Source organism: Myxocyprinus asiaticus, chromosome 26 (genome assembly GCF_019703515.2).
Source record: "Myxocyprinus asiaticus isolate MX2 ecotype Aquarium Trade chromosome 26, UBuf_Myxa_2, whole genome shotgun sequence".
Taxonomy (NCBI): domain Eukaryota; kingdom Metazoa; phylum Chordata; class Actinopteri; order Cypriniformes; family Catostomidae; genus Myxocyprinus; species Myxocyprinus asiaticus.
In genome coordinates, this window is record NC_059369.1 from 31308874 (window position 1) to 31329440 (window position 20567).

Consider the following 20567-nt stretch of genomic DNA (forward strand, 5'->3'; position numbering starts at 1 on the left):
CCAACCAAAAGTTCAGTTTCAGGCTGCAGATGATGTTTGGACCACTTAACATGTTTGGCAGACATGGGACAATGGTAATCAATACTTAGAATCAGAATTTATAATGCTACATTTTATTTTAACATGGTTGGCAGTGGTTGGATGATGCTGGCCATTACTTTGAATCAGAATTATTTATTCAGCTTTACAATAATCAGCTGTAATGTCTGTAATGTCACAAAAAATGAATGACCAACACTCCTGGAAACAAACAATTTGATGAAAAAATCTGATTTTCTAAAGCTTTATACACTGATCAGCCACAACATTAAAACCGCCTGCCTAATATTGTGTAGGTTCCCCTCGTGCCGCCAAAACAATGCCAACCCACATCTTAGAATAGCATTCTGAGATGCTATTCTTCTCACCACAATCGTACAGAGCGGTTATCTGAGTTAACGTAGACTTTGTCAGTTCGAACCAGTCTGGCTGTTCTGTTGACCACTCTCATCAACAAGGCGTTTCCATCCGCAGAACTGCCCCTCACTGGATGTCTTTTGTTTTTGGCATCATTCTCTATACACAAGAGACTGTTGTGCACAAAAATCCCAGGAGATCAGCAGTTACAGAAATACTCAAACCAGCCCATCTGGCACCAACAATCATCCATGCAATTATCTAATCAGCCAATCATGTGGCTGCAGTGCAGTGCATAAAATCATGCAGATATAGGACAGGAGCTTCAGTTAATGTTCACATCAAACATCAGAAATAGGAAAAAAATGTGAACTCGTGATTTGGACCAAGGCATGATTGTTGGTGCCAGATGGGATATTCAAGAACATTCTCTGAAAACAAGTCTTAAAATTGTATGGAAATTTTGCTTTCAAGTGACTTAATTTTGTTTTAAGGATATTTAGATATATTTACTGCAAAACAAGACAAATATACTGATTATAGAATATACTTTTTTTTTCAATGCAGAAAAGAGGAGAGGATATAAATAACATATATAGTTTGCACAAAACAGGACAGGATGAGGTATGAAAGGTGCATGAGATTTGGGGAAAGAAAATTAATCTAAAAACAGTAAGGGGAAGTAACATTAGAAAAAAAACATCTTAGGGTTCTAAGTTGGCAGGAACAGTTGTTAAATTCTGTGTGTCTGAGACGTGATAGAGTGAGAGCTGTAAAAGCATGTGAAAGTGGGGATGTTTTAAACAGTCGGCTGAGTCAGGGTGACCTTGGAATTCAGCACAGAGCTTTGATATATCACTAAGCCCTGAATTCTTCACAGCAAAACAGATCTAAGCACTACATAAATTACCAGAGGATCACACTGATCCTGCCTAACAAGATAATATTGCTGAGCTCACTAGAGAGAAGATGGAAAAAAAACTTGCTTTCTTACCCTTAAATGCTAAGTTAGATGGACTTTGTTTAGCATACTTCATATTGTGATAAACTCAAGTTGCCCCACTTTGTACCTAGCAAGCTGATCAGTTTTACAAGTTCAATATGGTTGGTGTTAGGGTGTCAGCCCATCAGGCACAAAGTGGGGCACCTTCCACAAGGGTGTAAACTGAGGGGGTTCAAGAAGATCTAAAGAAAATTTCAGAGAAAATATAAAAATGTAATATTACATGGTATTATTGTAAGAACTGTAGTAACCATGTTTTAAGTTATTTTTTACAGTTAATCATGATTTTACTACAGTTTAACTGTAGTATTTATATAGTAACCAGGGATTTACTATAGTAATATTGTAGTAGCCATGACTAGTAACCACTGTTAATTTTGTGATTACTGTAGTTTTACTACAAATACCATAGTTAAATATGGATACTGTATTAAAACCATGGTACATTTTCATAAATTGTCACCCTTATTAAATGCACCGATCATCACAACATTAAATCCACCTGCCTAATATTGTGTAGGTCCCCCTCGTGTCGCCAAAACAGCAGCAACCAGCATCTCAGAATAGCATTGTGAGATGCTATTCTTCCCAACACAATTGTACAGGGCGGTTATCTGAGTTACTGTAGATTTTGTCAGTTCTAACCAGTCTGGCCATTCTCTGTTGACCTCTCTCATCAACAAGGCATTTCTGTCCACAGAACTGCTACTCACTGGATGTTTTTTGTTTTTGGCACCATTCAGATTAAATCCTAGAGACTGTTGTGTGTGAAAATCCCAGCAGATCAGCAGTTACAGAAATACTCAAAACCAGCCCATCTATTCTGAGATGCGTGTTGGCGCTGTTTTGGCGACACGAGGGGGACCTACACAATATTAGGCAGGTGGTTTTAATGTTGTGGTTGATCGTGTATATAACTATCAGATGATGTTATTGAATTCTATCAGAATTCAATTTTTAAATACAGTATATACAAATATTTTCTTCAAATAGCTTTAATGTACTTAGCTACTTTTTGTTAGTAGCTTATAGTGTACCTGACTACTTTTTAAAAGAGTAGCATGACTGTAGTTTAACTACTTTAAGTAATGAGCAGCTGGGGAAGCTACAGTTTCAAAGTAACTTCCTCAGTACTGGTATTTAATCTGTTGTTACAACAGCTGGTACATCCTTTATGAGGGTCATGAAGGCTGGCTCTGTTATCTCTCCTCTCCTCATTCTGCCCTACTGAGAATATGTCTCTCATAACCTGTAAAAGGCACTTGAAGCAGATAATAATTTTAATAAATTTCTTCTGATTTCTCTAAATCACACATTTTGCTATTGTCATTGCTTGACATTTTGAGACTGGTTTGTTCTGTTTCAGAGACTATTCTGTTGTTTGTATAAAAAAAGGACCTGGGGGGGGGGGGGGGGTGTCCTTAACAATGATGTGTTGGTCTTCTGGTTGTATTGCCTGCCCTGCGTACCAGTAAGAAGTCAGGTTATTCAGAGTTATTACTGTGATGGCACCCTGGGGACTGCACTTAATCGTAACCCTGTTATCATGACCACATCTTTCAAAGGACTCAGTTCTTCAATGGATATGTGCCTGCAGGGCACCAAATCTTTTAGTCTGACAGACTCATTCTTTTGTACTTATCTGGCTTTTGATGAAGTATTGTCATCTCTAACATTCCAGCACTTTCTCAGAGTGCCCCAAAGTGCTTAAGTGAAAGTCAAAAAATATTCCTTCAAGAGAAAACTTTGACAAACCACTGAAAGAATTGTTAGCCTACAAAAGTCTTCCAGCTAAACCACAGACAGTTCCCCAAACACAAAGATTTTCATATTAAACATATTGCAGAGAATAAATACTTATTTTGTTTCCATAACCCAACTCACCCTCCATTGGTGTGTTGCTATCGGGACGGTTGGCAAAGACCACATCTACATATTCCAGTTGCATTCTCTGCAGAGAACCCTTGAGACCTGAAATAGAAAACGGTCATTGTTAAATGTGTGTGGGTATTTGTTTGTGTTCCCTTTCAGAAAATCTGCCAGTGTTTACCCAACAATGTAACATGATTAGTTGCACCTGAGAGACAGGTGTGTCCTGAACTTTTGCATGCACAATGACAGATCATAGAGTTTGATGAGGACTTTAAACAGTTTGGAGAAATGCAATCCCTCGTAACATGATGTAGCAAGAAACACAGTTCCAGTGCTAGATTCATTGAGCAAAGGCGCCTACATGCAAGTTTATTCATTGCCATCACCTGTGCCTCTGACAGGTTGATTGCACTGGCAAAATGATGGCACGTTATTATACTTGGGTCAAATTCCTAATGTGGCATAACTGGCTATATCTAAATACATTTACATCTAACTGGCTTTTAACTATCACCCTCTCACCACAATGGGGATAAACTTTCCTACTTAATTAAGCTGCACAGATGAGGTACCCCCAGCTGCGTGAGCCTGCTGGACTCTGTAGTAATTAAGCCCTTCCTATACAAGGCCCCAGGGCACACTCTCTCTTCGTTTCTCTGTCTTTGTCACCATTCCCCAATGAACATTAATTTGGAGGGGGCTGGATTGATTGTTGAATGTAATGAAGAGTGTTTGGGGCTAGATTATTTTCTGTGACCATCTCTAAAGATTCACACAGGATCAGCAATCTGTGGTTAGATGAGGCTTTACAGTTACTTCAGACAGGGAATCACGGTGGTTGTCAGCAGTTTGAGAAACAGGCAAGCCAAGGAAAGATCTGAGATCGATCAATAATATAGCACAGGGTAGCACAACGGTGTCAGCACAGCTGACAACATCCTGCCTTTCCCACAGCAGGATGAGATACATTTATTCAGTCTGTCTGTTTCAGCACAACTGAACTATTGCTCTACAACACTGTTCTCTCTATGAGTGTTGATGGCTATGCCTAAATCAGAATTAGGAAATGTGCATGCTCTGTAATATTGAAATTACTATTATTATTTTTACACATAAATCATTGGGATCTATAAGTTAATCTTAAAAGAAAATTAGGGTTAAAGCATCTATTGGACAAATCATCATCCCTTTCAGCCTATTTTTTGACATTCGGTACATTTTACTGTGATGGAGTCTAAATGGTCAAAAGCTAATTTGAGTGGGTGTTTCATAATATCTGTGTATACCGAGAAACAGATTGTGTGTCTGAACTTATTTGCCAAAAATGTGTATCAAAGACCAAAAATGAGTCATTCTTCTCTTATTTGTGTGTATACATGTATGCAAGTGTGAGCGTGCTTTGCAGCCTAACCAGACCAATGGCTGAACCCAATGCAGTGATTGAAATAATACAGCTGGTGTGTTCACAGGCATGCTCCAAATGGAGGGAGCTGCAGGTGGTGTAGTCCAATGCATCCCCAGCTCTGGGTTTGTAAAATATGTTTCTGGCTCCAAACTTGCTGGCATGGATGAAAAATAAAGGGCAGTGCAGCACATACACCCAATCATTCATCTTATACATCTTGCTGTAACCCTGAATATCTAGGCCAGGGGTGTGTATTAGTTCTGTGCCTTCACACAAAGTAACTGACCCTACAGTAATAGCATTGATGTGTTACAATGTAGCTAGCATTACAGGGCAATAATTGAAGGTGCACTAAGTAGTTTTTCATCTATGTTGTACAGGTTAATATGGCAGTTGTCTTAGACTAATACTTACACCTTGTGGCATGGATGCACTATCATACAAAAGCAAAAGTTTTCATTTAACGATAACACTGTAGAAATGTGCCTACTGATGTCATTGGATTCTTCATCTTATGTGAGTGTACATGACTTAAAAAATATTTTTTGAAAGTACCATTCATTTCTTTCAGGGTAAAACTTTAAGGAAAACAATTACAGAGTGCATTTTGTAATATGAATGGTTCACATACATCTTATTGATTGTATACAATTATTTTGATGTAATAGAATGAGTCGGTGCTGTCACAGCATGCTGGAATTTTATGTCACTCTTGTTCCCCACCATTAATAATCTGTTTACCTCAGAATTCAAGGCACTTGCTTGTGTCAGAAGAAATTTAGTCAGAAGTAAATTATGCAAAAAAGTTCTTTCTTTTTGAAAGGTCAGACATGCATGACTTGCTTGCATCTTGGCTTTCTGCTGGATGATTGTGATTGATGTGTTTTGATTTGTGTGTGTTCTGTGACTGATAATGTTATAGTATATGTCCTCAGTGTGCTATCTGTAAGTTCTGCATGCTACAGCGATATGACATTAAACCTGACCTTATTTACTACCTTAAAGCACATTCCTGTTTCATTGTGCATAATTCATCAATGCACATTTATCCAAATGAAAAATAAATCAAAATGCAATAAATTGCTCTGCCTAGGAAAGGATTTTTCCTATTTAGATGACATCACAAATTTATCTTAGTTTTCAACTGTAATAAGGCACGAGATTTTAATGAGTAAAACGTTCCTCCCTAACCTAAAACTTTAACCTAAAACTAACCAATAATGATCTAAAATGAAATGAGAGGTAGACATAAACAGACATCCTTACCCTAAACCAACACCTAAACCTAACGGATAGTATCCTAAAAGCAAATGAGAAATGAAAAGCACATTTTCTGAAGTAACCACGTCATCTCGTTTCACTTCTATGACACTCTTATCTCACATGTCAGCTTGCGTGCTTGACTGGTATTGAACCATGGTCTTCAGAGTCCAAAGTTCAACACTCTATTAGGTGAGCTACCGCAAAGAGTGTAAATTTAGCTGGGTCTGTAATACAAGTGTTAAAATGTATAGTTTTTCAAATGATGCATTAAAGTAAAAGTGTTTCGATATCATAACATAGCATTGTTAGTAATAGTGTGAAAAATATGTGTTTTTAAAGTCACAATCAGCCATTGTAGTCGTGATTTGTGTGTAAGTAAATAAAATGCACAGGTGTTGTAGCGCCTGAGACTAGGTTGAAAATGGTTCGCGAATAGTGTTTCATACTGACTTTAAATCCACTCAATAAATGCCCAGTGTGGAACCAAGTATGTCAAACACACCAGCTGTGTTTCTTGAACAAATCATCATACAGATAGAAAGTGAGAGTCTTTTGAAAGGAGGAATTTGTACTTCACCTTCAATAATATGTTTCCTGGAGAGGCCTCGTTCTGTCTCTGCTCTGTGGTGAAAAACGAGACACACGCACACATGCACGCACGCACACACACGCACACACACACGCACACAGTACATCAGAAAGCTATGCTGGGGCAAAATCTCAATCAGAGCAAAGTTGTTCAGCCTAGCTTCTAATCATGTCCTCTTTTTGCCAGAATTTTCACCTTTTCGCAAATGTTCACTTTTAAACTTCGTAATACAAGAAAATCCCAGAATTTTTCTGGCATACTAAAAGCTGTTATTATTCATGAGAGAGATTGGCAGAAAAATGGAACAAGCCTTTTCTTTAGTCTTATCGTGCTCTCCAGCTGCACTCTTGCTCTCCTACTACCAGAATACCTACACACACTGGACTGATAGAGAAAACGCTAGGTCAGTTTTTGACCTGAGCAAGGCATTTATGAAATATAGAAAATCCACAGATGTCAGCGTTAAGTGTGCTGCTTTTTAGAATATGGAACAGAGTGAGAGTTATGAAATTTTATGCAACAGTTATTTCCGGTCCTTCCAGGCAAGCCGCGTTTCGATATTTTGAATATATTATATATTGTGTTTTGTATGTATATTTTGGGACACTACACTCTTTGTATCACTTTGGGTTTGCTAGCTGACACGCAACAGTTAATCCTGCTTTAACTTCAAAGCAGAAGTTCTTTTAGAACTATTTTCATTGGCATAGCACAAAAAATAAAAAAATAGCTAGCCAAACTGTGTCTAAAATGTAAGTTACTCAATCTGACTGAAAAAGCAGCATTCAAACTGTGCTGATATTTAATATAACAGTATTGGGTCGCTTCACTGTTTCAATGTGATGTTCTATTTTTTGCACTGAGTCTTGCTAATTTTTTTTTTTTTTTTTTTGTGCTGAACATTTGATCTGAACATCCCCTAGTTACTCCATAGTACTCCATAGAAAGCAATTTCTCCAGGAGGTGACATGGATGTTGTATGCAAATTAGGTTACTCACTTTCCACCCCAGTAGAGCTTTGTGGTTATAACCAGACTGGATCGCCTTGAGAAAAGATAAGAGGAGAAAAGAACAAGTTAATAGAGAGCTATAATTTATGCCCAAATTTTCCAAAATAACCTTCTGAGGATAGTAAACACTGATTAATAAATAAAAAAGTAATTGGCTTCTGTCCATGTCGGACAGTTGGTAGGCCATTCAGTGGTGTTATGATTTTATTAAACAGAAAGAAGGCTGTTGTGGCACAACTGTACAGACAGAGATGCCATTGCTCTGTGATGACACATGCATAACCTTCGCCTGTAGCTGTTTTGGCTCATCTGCATTGTAAATGGGTGTAAATGAGCTTTCATCAGTGTGAACTCGCGCTGTGTCCTACATTAACTTTTCTCAAAGAGAAACTGAGAGCTGCCGTCTAATTTTCGACCTTACAAAAGAATCAAGGCTCATTTTAATCAAGAAACTTAAAGGAATGTTCCGGGTTCAGAACAAGTTAAGCTACAAGTTAAGCAAGTTAAGTTCAATCGACAGCATGTTGGTTACCACAAAAATTTATTTAGACTCTTTCCTCCTTTTCTTTAAAAAAAAAAAGCAAAAATCGAGGATACAGTGATACACTTACAATGGCAGTGAATGGGGACAATGAAAGTGAATGTGGCCGAAAGTGCGAAATGGAAATGGAAAAAAGAGGATGAATGGTAAAGAGAATGAAAGAAAGGCTGAAGGGGAGAATTTGGGTTATGAGGGAAGTGGGGAATGGAACAGGATTTAGAACATAGGAGAGAGAGGGAGAGAGAAAGAGAGAGAGAGAGAGAGAGAGAGAGTAAAACGTAAAACCTGTGCCAAGTCAAATATGTGGATCACGGATGGTCCGCTGTGGCAACCCCTAACGGGAGCAGCCGAAAGAAGAAGGAGAGCAAGAGAGAGAGAGAGAGAAAGAGAGAGAGACCCCGTTGGTATTGGATCACAAAAACTACATACGAATGTGGTCAAAAACGCATGTGAACACATCACATTTGTGGTGTAAACGCTAATGCGTCCTGTATTCATCATGGCAACATCGAAGTGCCACCCCTCACTTGTCAATCAACCAACAGTTTAAACTTTGCCGGTTACTAGCGGTTTAAAAAGAAATATCCGTCCGGTCTGAAAATTTAAAAAAGCTGATACATACACAAACACTAAAACTTCAGGGATCTTCAGTGTGTCTGGAATCAACATGCAGGTACTTATGAGAAGCACGAACATTTGCAGCTCAGTTTAATACATGTAATCCACTAAAATAACAGACAATTCTGCTCGAAATGTTGCTTTGGTGCTTAGACAAAATTTCAGTTGCATCTGGGAGAAATAGCACTCCATTTTTTTTTCACGCTTTCTTTGTCTTTACTGGATTTTTTGAGCTTTTATGTCATGCAGTAACACACTTACATAGTGATTGATGTATGATGTCATGAATCAGAGTCCCTCCCCTCCAAATCCGATCGCAAGTGGTCACAGGAGACGCATTTGAGCAACCAGGTATAAACAGCGATGTGTCTCAACTGACCACATGTGATCGGATCACCCGAGATGCATGTTAATACCAGATGAAACCGGGGTCAGAGAGAGAGAGAGAGAAATAGAGAAAGAGAGAGAATGAGGATATAAAAGATTAGGGAAGAAACTAACAAATTGACGAAAAGAAAGAAAAATCATGGCAGGGTGAAACGGCTGGTAAACTAGTTCCCAAGTGAAAAGAACTGAACTTTCTCTGCTCTATTTCAGAACAGCTGTGGATCTCAAGGACCACTTCAGCTTTAATGTATATCCATCAAACATTTACTAAGATCAGTCCAGATGAATATATTAATTTTTATTTGGTGGGATACTCAGACACTGGACGATACTCATGTGTGTATGTTCTCTGAAGTGGGAAAAGAGAATTTATCAGCATAATAGTGTGTTGTTCTGAAATCTGAAGAACAGCTTGTTTTGGCACAGAGCAGATCTGAACACAAAGTATCAGTCTGATGTGATATGTATTACATTGAACACACAAGAGAGTGAGCGAGAGAGAGGAGAAGTAATACTGAAGTATACAAAAAATCCAAGAGGGAAACTGGATGCCAATCACTGAATTAAACGTACATATATTACACATGTGAAGAAAATGAGCAAGCTACTATTTGAGATGTTTGTTGTTGCAAAATGCGTACTGTTTCAAATAGTATTTTTCAAGAAATAGTAAGAATTATTCAGTGTAAACTACAAAGTATACAGTAGTATGCAAGTATTCCATTGCAAACAGTCCATATCTTTCCATCTATAATAACTGTGCTCCACTGCACAGCTTATGGTGTAAGTGAAGAAACTGCTGTGAATCTAAAAAATTATGAGACCAACTACATCTGACAAATCATTCGAGGAATTTTCCTAAGTCAGCAAAAAAAACTGTCATTGTGAAATTGATCACAATGGGTTGTTATTAACTTGGCAACAACCCTCACCTGGACACACTTGTGTGCTGGCATCAATCAAGCGATACATACGAGCAACATCCTAGCGATCAAAGACGTTATCAGTGCAGAGGGAACGATCTGTTTGACTAATGAGATGTAAGCGATGCTAGAGTCAGCAGGTACACAACAACTACAAAGGAATATAAAAAGAGCTCCAGTACAATTCCACTGAAGAAGAGCTTGTACCTTGAGTTACACAGATATTTCTTGACACACAAAGAACAACCGTACCTCCAACCCTTCTTTTTGATGATGTTCCCCAGTATGACTTCAGCTCTGTAACAGACACAGAGATGTTAATTATGACTCATAAAGTAAAATTGGGTAATCTTGTTGGAGCCGAGTCATACTCACTTTCCTGCAGCATACACCTCTGCTGTGTCAAAAAGGTTCACCCCGCTCTCATACGCTATAGTCATCAGCTGTTCCGCCACCTGGAAGACACACACACACACGCACACACACGCATGCACGCACGCACGCACGCACACACACACATGTATGCAGACATAGAGACATAGAAGGGTCAACCTATATGTCAGTGCCCTCAAAGTATATGTTTAATGAGTGTACTGGCTAGTTATGTTGCACTATTTTTCACTTTTAGACCTAAAATCCTTAAAATTTCTCTCTTAAAAATCTATAAAGTCTCAGTAACAAGTTAGCGTGCTGGTGCAACACTACGCAAAAGTAATGAATGCAAGAGCAACTTCTGTTTGTTTTCCACACAAGCATTAAATTCATATTGGCCTAAGAGCATGTGTTTGGTGTTAATGCTTACTGCAACATGACTAGGCCCAATTTTTGCTCTGGTTCCCATTAAAACGACACTGAAAAGAGATTTGCAAGGCATTTCCAAAACCTTTTGCGAATTTTAGCAAAGAAGTCAATCTGAGTTGTTTAAGTTGTGATTGTGTTTCAATCGATTAAAGAAATCTTTTAAGTGATTTAGCAGGTTCTTGGGTGTCTCTTTGAGAAGTCTCACAGTTGGAGCATGTCTCACTCATTTATCCTGACAGCTGGCCATTAATCCCCCATACACATTTGAAGAATAAGTTTGGCTCAGTGTGTTTTGTTGTGGAGTTGGTAATAAGTGAATTTGCAAGAATATATTACTGGGGGAGAGTGTGTTTGTAAATGTATCTGTATGAGTATGTGTGTCCTTTTTCATTTTGTTTAGTTTTTGAGGCATCTGTTAAAATGTAATTGGGCTTATTCAATCTTACTCCACTTTGAGCGTTCCACATTCTCTCTTAGGTTCCAGCTGTATAAGACTACCAGATTTTTGACTTTCACATAAAGTCTAATCCACATTGGATTTTATTTTGGCCAAGAAACACTCACTTCAAACAAAAAATCAAGGTTACATATATATATATATATATATATATATATATATATATATATATATATATATATATTCTCCTGAGACCCCTACGTGACTGCCATGTGCATTTTTCCCTTTTCGATAGTAGGACCTAATAAACAAGCAAAAATAATCAGCAATGGAAGTGAATGGAGCCAATTTTTGGATGGTTTAAGGCAGAAATGTGAAGCTTACATTTTTTTTAAAGCACTTACATTATTTATTCTGTTAAAACTTGTGTATAATTTGAGCTTTAAAGTTGTTTTAATCATAATGTTTACAGTCATTTTAGGTTTTTTGGGTTTATTGACATTACATCATCATGGCAAACAAAGTTGTAAAATTACAGAGTAAAACTTTACATAGAAAAGGTTGTGATTTTATCAAATTTTATCAAAGTCAGAATACATTTTTGTGTCTTCTATCAATCTATCGATTGAGCTTAATTTGTATTGAATACCTACATATGAACATATGAAATCATATTTGAAATATATTAAATTAACTATCATTTTAGAAATGGTAGGTTCATGGTTTGGGGCCGGCTTCTGGTTTGCCTATGCCCACCTCAAATTAAATCCCTTTCCACTGTGGATTTTTTTTTTTTTATGTGTTAAAAAAAAATCTCAAACATGATTACATATTAACTTAAAAAAGTGCTGATGCTCAACCACAGCTCTGTGTAATCATCTGTATAAGAAGAACTGAGAGAAGAGCAGCTTTTACAGTCTGCAGCCTCAATTTTAATAAGTCAACTCTAGTTCAATTGACAGAAGGAAAACCGACAACCTTTTAACACATTTGTTTAACCCACCTACTACTTACATAGACTCTTACACTCTATGACTGTTACTCACACAAAGTGCTAACGCAAAGTGCCCTCTGACATCCCCCAATGCCTTAGAGAAAATAAATCCCTTATGACAGCAGAAAAGCAAACTGCCTTGTCACTCTTCACTGGGAGTCCTGTCAGATTGTCAGCTGACAGGACGCTGAGTCATTCTGCTGTCGGGAGGAGGTGAAAGCTGTATATGTATGTGTGTGTGTGTGTGTGTGTGTGAGTGTGTGTGTATGTGTGTGTGTGTGTGTATGTCTAAGGGAATGATGATGATGTAGGGCAGGGTGACAATTCCAGCCTTTCATTCTCCACACAATCAGAACAGAAATGAAGGGGCTGTTTGAACAGAGAGGTTGAGGACATGTTAACCCTTTGAGGCAGAAGGACAGCAGGTTTTGTTTATAAACTTACATGCCCTCAGACACAAATTATCATCCCTGCTTGTCCAATGAGTCTTGTTTGTCCTCTAGGTTGATTTGAATGTCCCCTCTACAACATCTGCGTCCATGCACTTGCACTTTTTACACAACTTCTAGAACAAAATGTCAGGGTCTATTGCATCATCTGAACTTGTATAAACCAGAGCATTTGCCATCTGCAGGCTTTTCTTGTCACTTTTGCTACTACTATTCCAGGGTTTATCAAACAGGGGTTCATAAAGAAAGCACAGGGTTTTGAGATTTTGATATAAATGCCAATGCAGAATTTAATTAAAAAAAGTATATATATATATATATAGTATATATATATATATATATATATATATATATATATGCTCTTTTAAATGTTATAAGAATAAGAAAAAAACATGCAAATACTGTATGCTGTGAAAGTCATTTTAATCTTTTTAAAGGTTAACTTTACTTGAGATCTCAGGGGATACTTAAAGTACATATTTTAGATTATAGGGGTTCGGCTGACATAACAGTTTGGGAACCAGTGTAGGGGAAGATGAGGGAAGATATCCCCCCACCATAACTTTATCTCTTGACCACAGATGACACTAAGTATCATCTCAACACATTTATTATTTGGCTAAGCTCATCTTAATCTTGACATTTCATTTGAACATCGACTTTTGTGAGATTCCATATGAAAAATGTTTAGGTTCATTGGAGGTTAATCTAATTTTGTGTCATTGGATAACAGTGATCTGTGATAATCTTTTATGCTGGCTATAGAATTTTTTTTGTCTATTTGTTAATGGGGGATTTGTGGACACAGTAATGTATGAAAAAAAAATCTGTTTTTATTCTTAAATGAAAAGATGATGTAAGCCTTTGGGGTGAGATGCCCCCTCAGAATTTGGGCAGAAGGCCCCCAGTGGCACATTGTTGCTGGTGTTATTATTTAATTTAATAATTATCTACAATTTATGTTTTTTTTTTTGTTTTGTTTTTTTATTCTATGCATTAGATTTCCATTTCAAACATCATTATTCATTATAATCTATATGCTAATTGAGTGGAATCATTAAATTTGAATTCATAGCATTGTTATTATGACATCCCTTCAATTAAAAACATGGGAGTCTATATATATATACACTGATGGCCAAAAGTTTGGAATAATGTTCAGATTTTGCTGTTTCGGAAGGAAATTGGTACTTTAATTCACCAAAGTGGCATTCAACTGATCACGAAGTATAGTCAGGACATTACTGATGTAAAAAAACAGCACCATCACTATTTGAAAAAAGTCATTTTTGATCAAATCTAGACAGGCCCCATTTCCAGCAGCCATCACTCCGACACCTTATCCTTGAGTAATCATGCTAAATTGCTAATTTGGTACTAGAAAATCACTTGCCATTATATCAAACACAGTTGAAAGCTACTTGGTTCATTAAATTAAGCTTAACATTGTCTTTGTGTTTGTTTTTGAGTTGCCACAGTATGCAGTACAATGGCCTGTCTTAAGGTCAATATTAGGTCAAAAATGGCAAAAAAGAAACCGCTTTCTCTAGAAACTCGTCAGTCAATCATTGTTTTGAGGAATGAAAGCTATACAATGCTTGAAATTGCCAAAAAAATAACTGAAGATTTTTTACAAAGGTGTACACTACAGTCTTCAAAAACAAAGGACAACTGGCTCTAACAAGGACAGAAAGAGATGTGGAAGGCCAGATGTACAACTAAACAAGAGGATAAGTACATAAGAGTCTCTAGTTTGAGATATAGACGCCTCACATGTCCTCAGCTGACAGCTTCATTGAATTCTACACGCTCAACACCAGTTTCATGTACAACAGCAAAGAGAAGGCTCAGGGATGCAGGCCTTGTGGGAAGAATTGCAAAGAAAAAGCCACTTTTGAAACAGAAAAACAAAAAGAAAAGGTTAGAGTGGGCAAAGAAACACAGACATTGGACAATAGATAATTGGAAAAGAGTGTTATGGATCTTAACCCCATTGAGCTTTTGTGGGATCAGCTAGACTGTAAGGTGCGTGAGAAGTGCAGCCACATCTATAGCAAGTGCTACAGGAAGCGTGGGGTGAAATGTCACCTGAGTATCTGGACAAACTGACAGCTAGAATGCCAAGGATCTGAAAAGCTGTCATTGCTGCACGTGAAGGATTTTTTGATGAGAACTCTTTGAAGTAGTTTGATTTTATTCAAATTGTAAAAGTAATTTTTCATGTTATTAATGTCCTGACTATACATTGTGATCAGTTGAATGACACTTTGGTGAATAGAAGTACCAATTTATTTCCATAAGAGCAAAATCTGTACATTATTCCAAACCTTTGGCCGCCAGTGTATATATATATGTATATATATATATATATATCCTCCAGAGACCCCTACGTGACTGCCGTGTGCATTTTTCCCTTTTCGATAGTAGGACCTAATAAACAAGCAAAAATAAACAGCAAATAGTTTTCATAAAAATGTATGTCCACATATGTGAATACTAAAATATCTAACTTTCAAAATAACTAACTTTTTCAACTTTTGAGGGAATGTAGTCCTAATTTCAACATATGTGGACATCATGTTTATCAGCGTGCTGAAGTGCGAAAAATTAACTGATTTTTTAAAACTGCAGATCAAACGAAACTAGAGATGATACTCTTTACAACTAAACAGGTTTCAATAAAAAAACTTAGAGGTTTCTATCAGAGGCACTTTTGTTGTTGCTGCGCCAGTAGCAGCGCTTCCTGTATATCAACGTCATGCAGTTGTGTCACGTGATGTGCGGCAGAAGTTTAATCCTTAGAGTCGGCATGGAATGGAAGTTGCGACCGACTTTACTTCCGTATTGTGACGTATTTCCGAGTGAAAGAGCTTATCGAACAAGAAAAAAATGTAGGTTGGGGATTTGAGTTTATCCATTGATTGTTGATTGGATTGTGAAAATATGGGCGTTGCATAGCGGAACAGAGACAGATCTGAATGCGAGTTTGCAATGGACACACCCCAACCACCGTGCTGCTCGAGTCAGAGCCGGTTATCGGTGAAATTGAGCAGCAATCTCAACACATTTATGATCAAACTGACAACATAAACGCACGAGCACATCGCGGTCTTTGCTTAAGAAGAGGCTGTAGCTAACCATATGTAAGACAACCATATTTTAATGTTTTGAATCACAATACACTAAATATAAAGGGGAAAAAAAACACTTACACGTGCTGTGCATCCCAAGATAACTGCATTAAAAATATAAATAAACTCCAGAAGCATCCAAAGCACTGTATTCATTAGTGATCACCTCACCAATTCAGGCATGAAATGTCTCGAACACAACCCCAAATTCGCCGTTATTCCTCCTCATTCGAAATGTAAATTCAAGCCAGCTGACCCATAACCAAGGAAGTTTAGATTAAAGCTACACTATGCAACTTTTGGCCCTCTTTTTGACCCCTAAAAAATAAAACTGCATGTGTCTTGCAGAAGAACATTGTTTTGGTTGTGCTTCGGCTCTTCTCTTCTGCGCAGATGAAGTGGTTCGAGGCATCGGTGTACACGTGGATAAAGGACATCTTATCAGAGCGAATGGACAAATAAATAACGAAAGAAAGGAAAAGACAGATATCTGAAAACATGTCATCTAAGCATGTAAGTGCCATATCTTATGCTGTTGTTTTGACTTACTGGAAACATTTATGTTTTGAAATAAATTACGTTACAAAAGTTAGGCAACATTCGTTAACATTAGACATAACGATAAGGTCAAACGTTGTAAAGTTTTTATAACTGCAGGATATTCTGGCCAAATAGACCACAGTAGTAACTAATTTATAGATTGTCATAGTTACCAACCAGTGGTCAACATAATTTCAAGACTCACATGTCCTTGGCAAGCCTAGGACTAAAGCATTTATTTATATAAATTATTGCCATTATAAAGAAAAATACACACGTGTGCTAGCAAGTGAAATGTTCTGCACCGATTATAGTATAATTATTGTATTTCACTACACACACACAGACGTGAGTGTGTGTGATTACACAACTATACATAAACCATTTCAATAACATATCTTACCTGTTGAGTAAGAAAAAAGCCATCTCTGGGTCACTTTTAAATCCTTTCAGATCTCTGATTTGACGCCACCTCTGAAAAGCCAAGTTGATGTTGATTCGGGTTTTACTACGTACTCTGTCGCTTTCCCTTTTTGCTTGTAGACTCTGCTCTGTTCGTGGTTTCTTTGTTTCTACAACCTGTGACTCCCTGGAGGTTTGCCGTTTTGAATGATCCATGGTAAAGTTTTCTTGTTCGTTGTAACAACAAACTTTCAGCTTCACGCTACTCCCACACCACACACGCTCTACAGAAGCTGGAGCTTATTTTCTCTGTGTATGGATATGACGTCAATACACACAGGCAAATGACGTATGTATGCAATTTCCTGCAAAATCCGTCCCGACAGCTCTAAAATTTAAATGATTATTTTAGGTTTATCAAAGTGCATTTGGGTAAAGACATGGTTTGGAAGATGGATTTTGTTGTACTCTCTCATTAATAACATTTAGTTATTTTTTAACAACAACAAAAAAAAAGTTACGTAGTGTAGCTTTAAGGAACGATAGTTGAAGGAAAACAGACGAAAAAACACCTTGTCACCAACATGCGATTGACGCTTCGTTCAACTCTACGCAAGGTTGTGGTATTTATGAGAAAGGGGCAGGGTTTAAGTGGACTAAATGATTGGAGAAATCCTGCATACATAACCAGAGAGAAGTCTGTTGTTTCACCGGAAGATCAAGTTATTACATTTTGATTAAAGATTATGGGGTCAAAAAAATTAAAACAATAAAACATATGCATGGATGAATCATTCACAATAAGATCAATAACATGCCTTTAGAAAATACATATGATGAATTTTCATTTCATGCTGACTTTTAATGACAGTGTAGAGTCTTGCGAACAGTATTCAGCTGGTTTTAATTCATTCAAATTATGCGTTGTGTATAGCCAAGCCAAAATACAACGTCCACACATGTGGATGTGGGGTCGCACAAGGATATATATACATCTATATATATATATATATATATATATATATATATATATATATATATATATTTCAGCAATATCACACAAGCAATAGTGTGAATAGGGCCATATATCACGATTGCGAGTGTGATATTGCTTATATACAACAGTTCAATGAACAAGTAAATGTTAAAAAATTAGGTAAAACTGAGTATGGTCATTTTGAGAAATAGGCCTCAGATGGAACAATGCTTGCTTATCTGTTTTGTATGTTTTCGGCACTGTCTTCACAAAATGTACTTGATTAGAATGTACTTCTGTAAGCGAGAGGAAACAACCCCATATTTGGAGGACTGAGAAAGTTAGAGGTAAAGGGTGTAACCAGTCTTGTGTGACAAGAACCTTATAAAACCCTTGCTTGCTTTTAATAAATCGAAGAACTGCTTGTGAAATTCCGTGTCCGTGTATTTCTTCCCACCGGTGAATTCATCTCCTGATCAAAGAGTGACTGCGAGGAAGGTAGAATAAAGCATCCGAATCGTATTTTACTAACAGTCCTGGTGTCAGAAAGTGGGGTACCTCCGGACAGGTGAGATCTTTTTTATAATTTATCTGCATGTCTGTGAGCTATCTATTAAAATTGTTATAAAACGATTCAAGTAAAAGATTGTATCTCTATGATGGTCAGGATCCATCTGTGACACAATAGCGGTATGTGTCACTAGTCATAGAACGAACGATTCCAGTTAAACTCCTTGTATCTCTACGATGGTCAGGATCCATCCATGACACAACTGCGGTATGTGTCACTAGTCGTAGAATGATAAATTCACAAAAACCGCGGTCAGATCTCAGGAGAGGTGAGGATCTTTGTTGTTGAAGACTGTTAAAAGGGCCAGTCCTATGGATGAAGTGCGGCGGATTGGCTAACAGTCAGTAGGAGTTTCACTGCACCTGGGGAGAGCCTGACTATTTCGAAAGCGAACGGTGAAAGTACTGGAGGAGCTGAACATGCAGCGCCAGTGCCTAACCAGGAACTTGAGAATTAGAAGGGATGAAGAATGAAGTTCTTTGTAATGTCGCTCTGTCTTATGACAGTAGTCGAAGCTCGTATATCTAGCGGTAATGAGACATGGATAGATGATGGTGATGCACCACATACCTATGCTACCAATTTGTGGTGGAAACTAGGTAACTTTACAGCCAAAAACACAGGAAAGAAAGGTAGTTGTTATGTATGTACGCATATGCTGCATAGTGCATCTACACCAGCGGTAAAGGTACACTGCTCTGCCGGAATTGTGGAGAGGTAGATGTGCCATGTTAGAATTAAGTGACCACACCATGGTGGTCCAAGCTATTGAGAAAACAACAAACAGAAGAAGGAGAAATAGTCTAAATAGACCCAATACCACACCGAGAGAACACAGATTATGGACAGGAACAGAGAAATTCTTTGGAGCACTGTTCCCACAAGTGGGTGTTGCAGTAATACAGCAAGAAGTTGAAATTACTAGATATGAACTGATATCATTCATAAATTCAATAAAAACAACGATTGACGCAGTACGCCAAGAACTAAAAGGCCTAAGATTAACAGGGCTACAAAATAGACTGGTCCTTGACCAGTTAACAGCTGCCAGTGGAGGAGTATGTGTTATCATGGGAACGAGTTGCTGTACTTTCATTCCAGAAAACGTGACGAAGATAGCAGCGGACTTGACAGCGAGAGAAAGTGTAGATGATGTCAACGACTTATTGACATGGTTAAATGGTTGAAAAAAAAATGTTTTTGAATGCTTTAATACCTATAGGAGTAATTTTACTTGTTATAGCATTACTGATTTGTTGTGTGATTCCATGTGCTAAAGCATTGGTCAATAGGACCATTGATAACGCTTTGAATGCCAATTACGCTCTGATAAACCTTGAAGATGCTGATAGAAATGGTTATGGGATACATTGGGAGGAATATGATGGTAATGACTAAAAGATAGAATGTAAGGTAAACAAGATTTGATTTTTGAATAACCATCTGAGGATCTTGTATATATATATATATATATATATATATATATATATATATATATATATATATATATAGTATTTAGACAAAGAGAGATACGCAAGTTGATTGGCTACCCAATTTCAAGACAAAGGACCAATCAGCTTACTCCATGGGAGCCGATTAGCTTAACATGTCACATGTGAGCGAGCCGATTGGCTAACAGATAACAAGTCAAAGACCTATCAGCTTGTGCCATATTGAGTTTCATGGGAACTTTTTTGTCTATCATCTTTTTTGTCTATCAACTGTGAAAACAAAAATATTACATGGGATATTTGATTTAGTATTTAACTTTAAATTAAAAAAAATAATAATTATAATAATAATTATATATATTTAATATTTATATATTAAGAATGATGTCAGATGTATTTTTTACATTGTATAAAAATCAGATGACAGATGGGACAAGTTTACCCAGGAGGGCTTCTTGCCCCAGGTAAGTGGAGTAAGCAATGGAGTAAGATGGCTCCTTTTCATAATGTAAAATGTTGTGCTATGACAACTAAATAATGTTTCTATCTATCCTGTATGTGCTAAACTTATATCTAAATGTGTTACACAATTTAAAAGTAAATGTACATTGTTCTTAAGGAGAGCATCTTCCCCTTCCTCTACTATTCTAACTATGCTCTGACTACAGTTTCATAATTTCATTACTTCTGAAAAGTGGTAGTGATAAATTCTGATCAATTCTCGCTTACCTCATCTGAAATCTGGCCTCCAAACGTTACCCAAGTCCCTGTAAAGGAAAAAAAGACAAGAATGGTAAGCTTTTACCCAAGGATTCTTTAGTTCTTAAGGGTCACATTCTCCTCTGTTC

General features: G+C 37.3%; 1 protein-coding gene across 3 annotated transcripts in view; it reads right to left on the minus strand.

Moving 5' to 3' along the window:
• The window catches only part of LOC127416656 (voltage-gated potassium channel subunit beta-1-like), a 152899-nt gene that overhangs the window by 8788 nt on the left and 123544 nt on the right, over positions 1-20567 (minus strand). For all 3 annotated transcript variants that reach the window (XM_051656103.1, XM_051656100.1, XM_051656102.1), the window contains 6 exons: positions 20449-20486; positions 10383-10462; positions 10260-10304; positions 7528-7572; positions 6517-6560; positions 3284-3370 (listed from right to left, as the gene is read on the minus strand). In XM_051656103.1, the coding sequence (XP_051512063.1) occupies positions 3284-3370; positions 6517-6560; positions 7528-7572; positions 10260-10304; positions 10383-10462; positions 20449-20486 (339 nt within the window). The remainder of the gene's footprint in view (positions 1-3283; positions 3371-6516; positions 6561-7527; positions 7573-10259; positions 10305-10382; positions 10463-20448; positions 20487-20567) is intronic.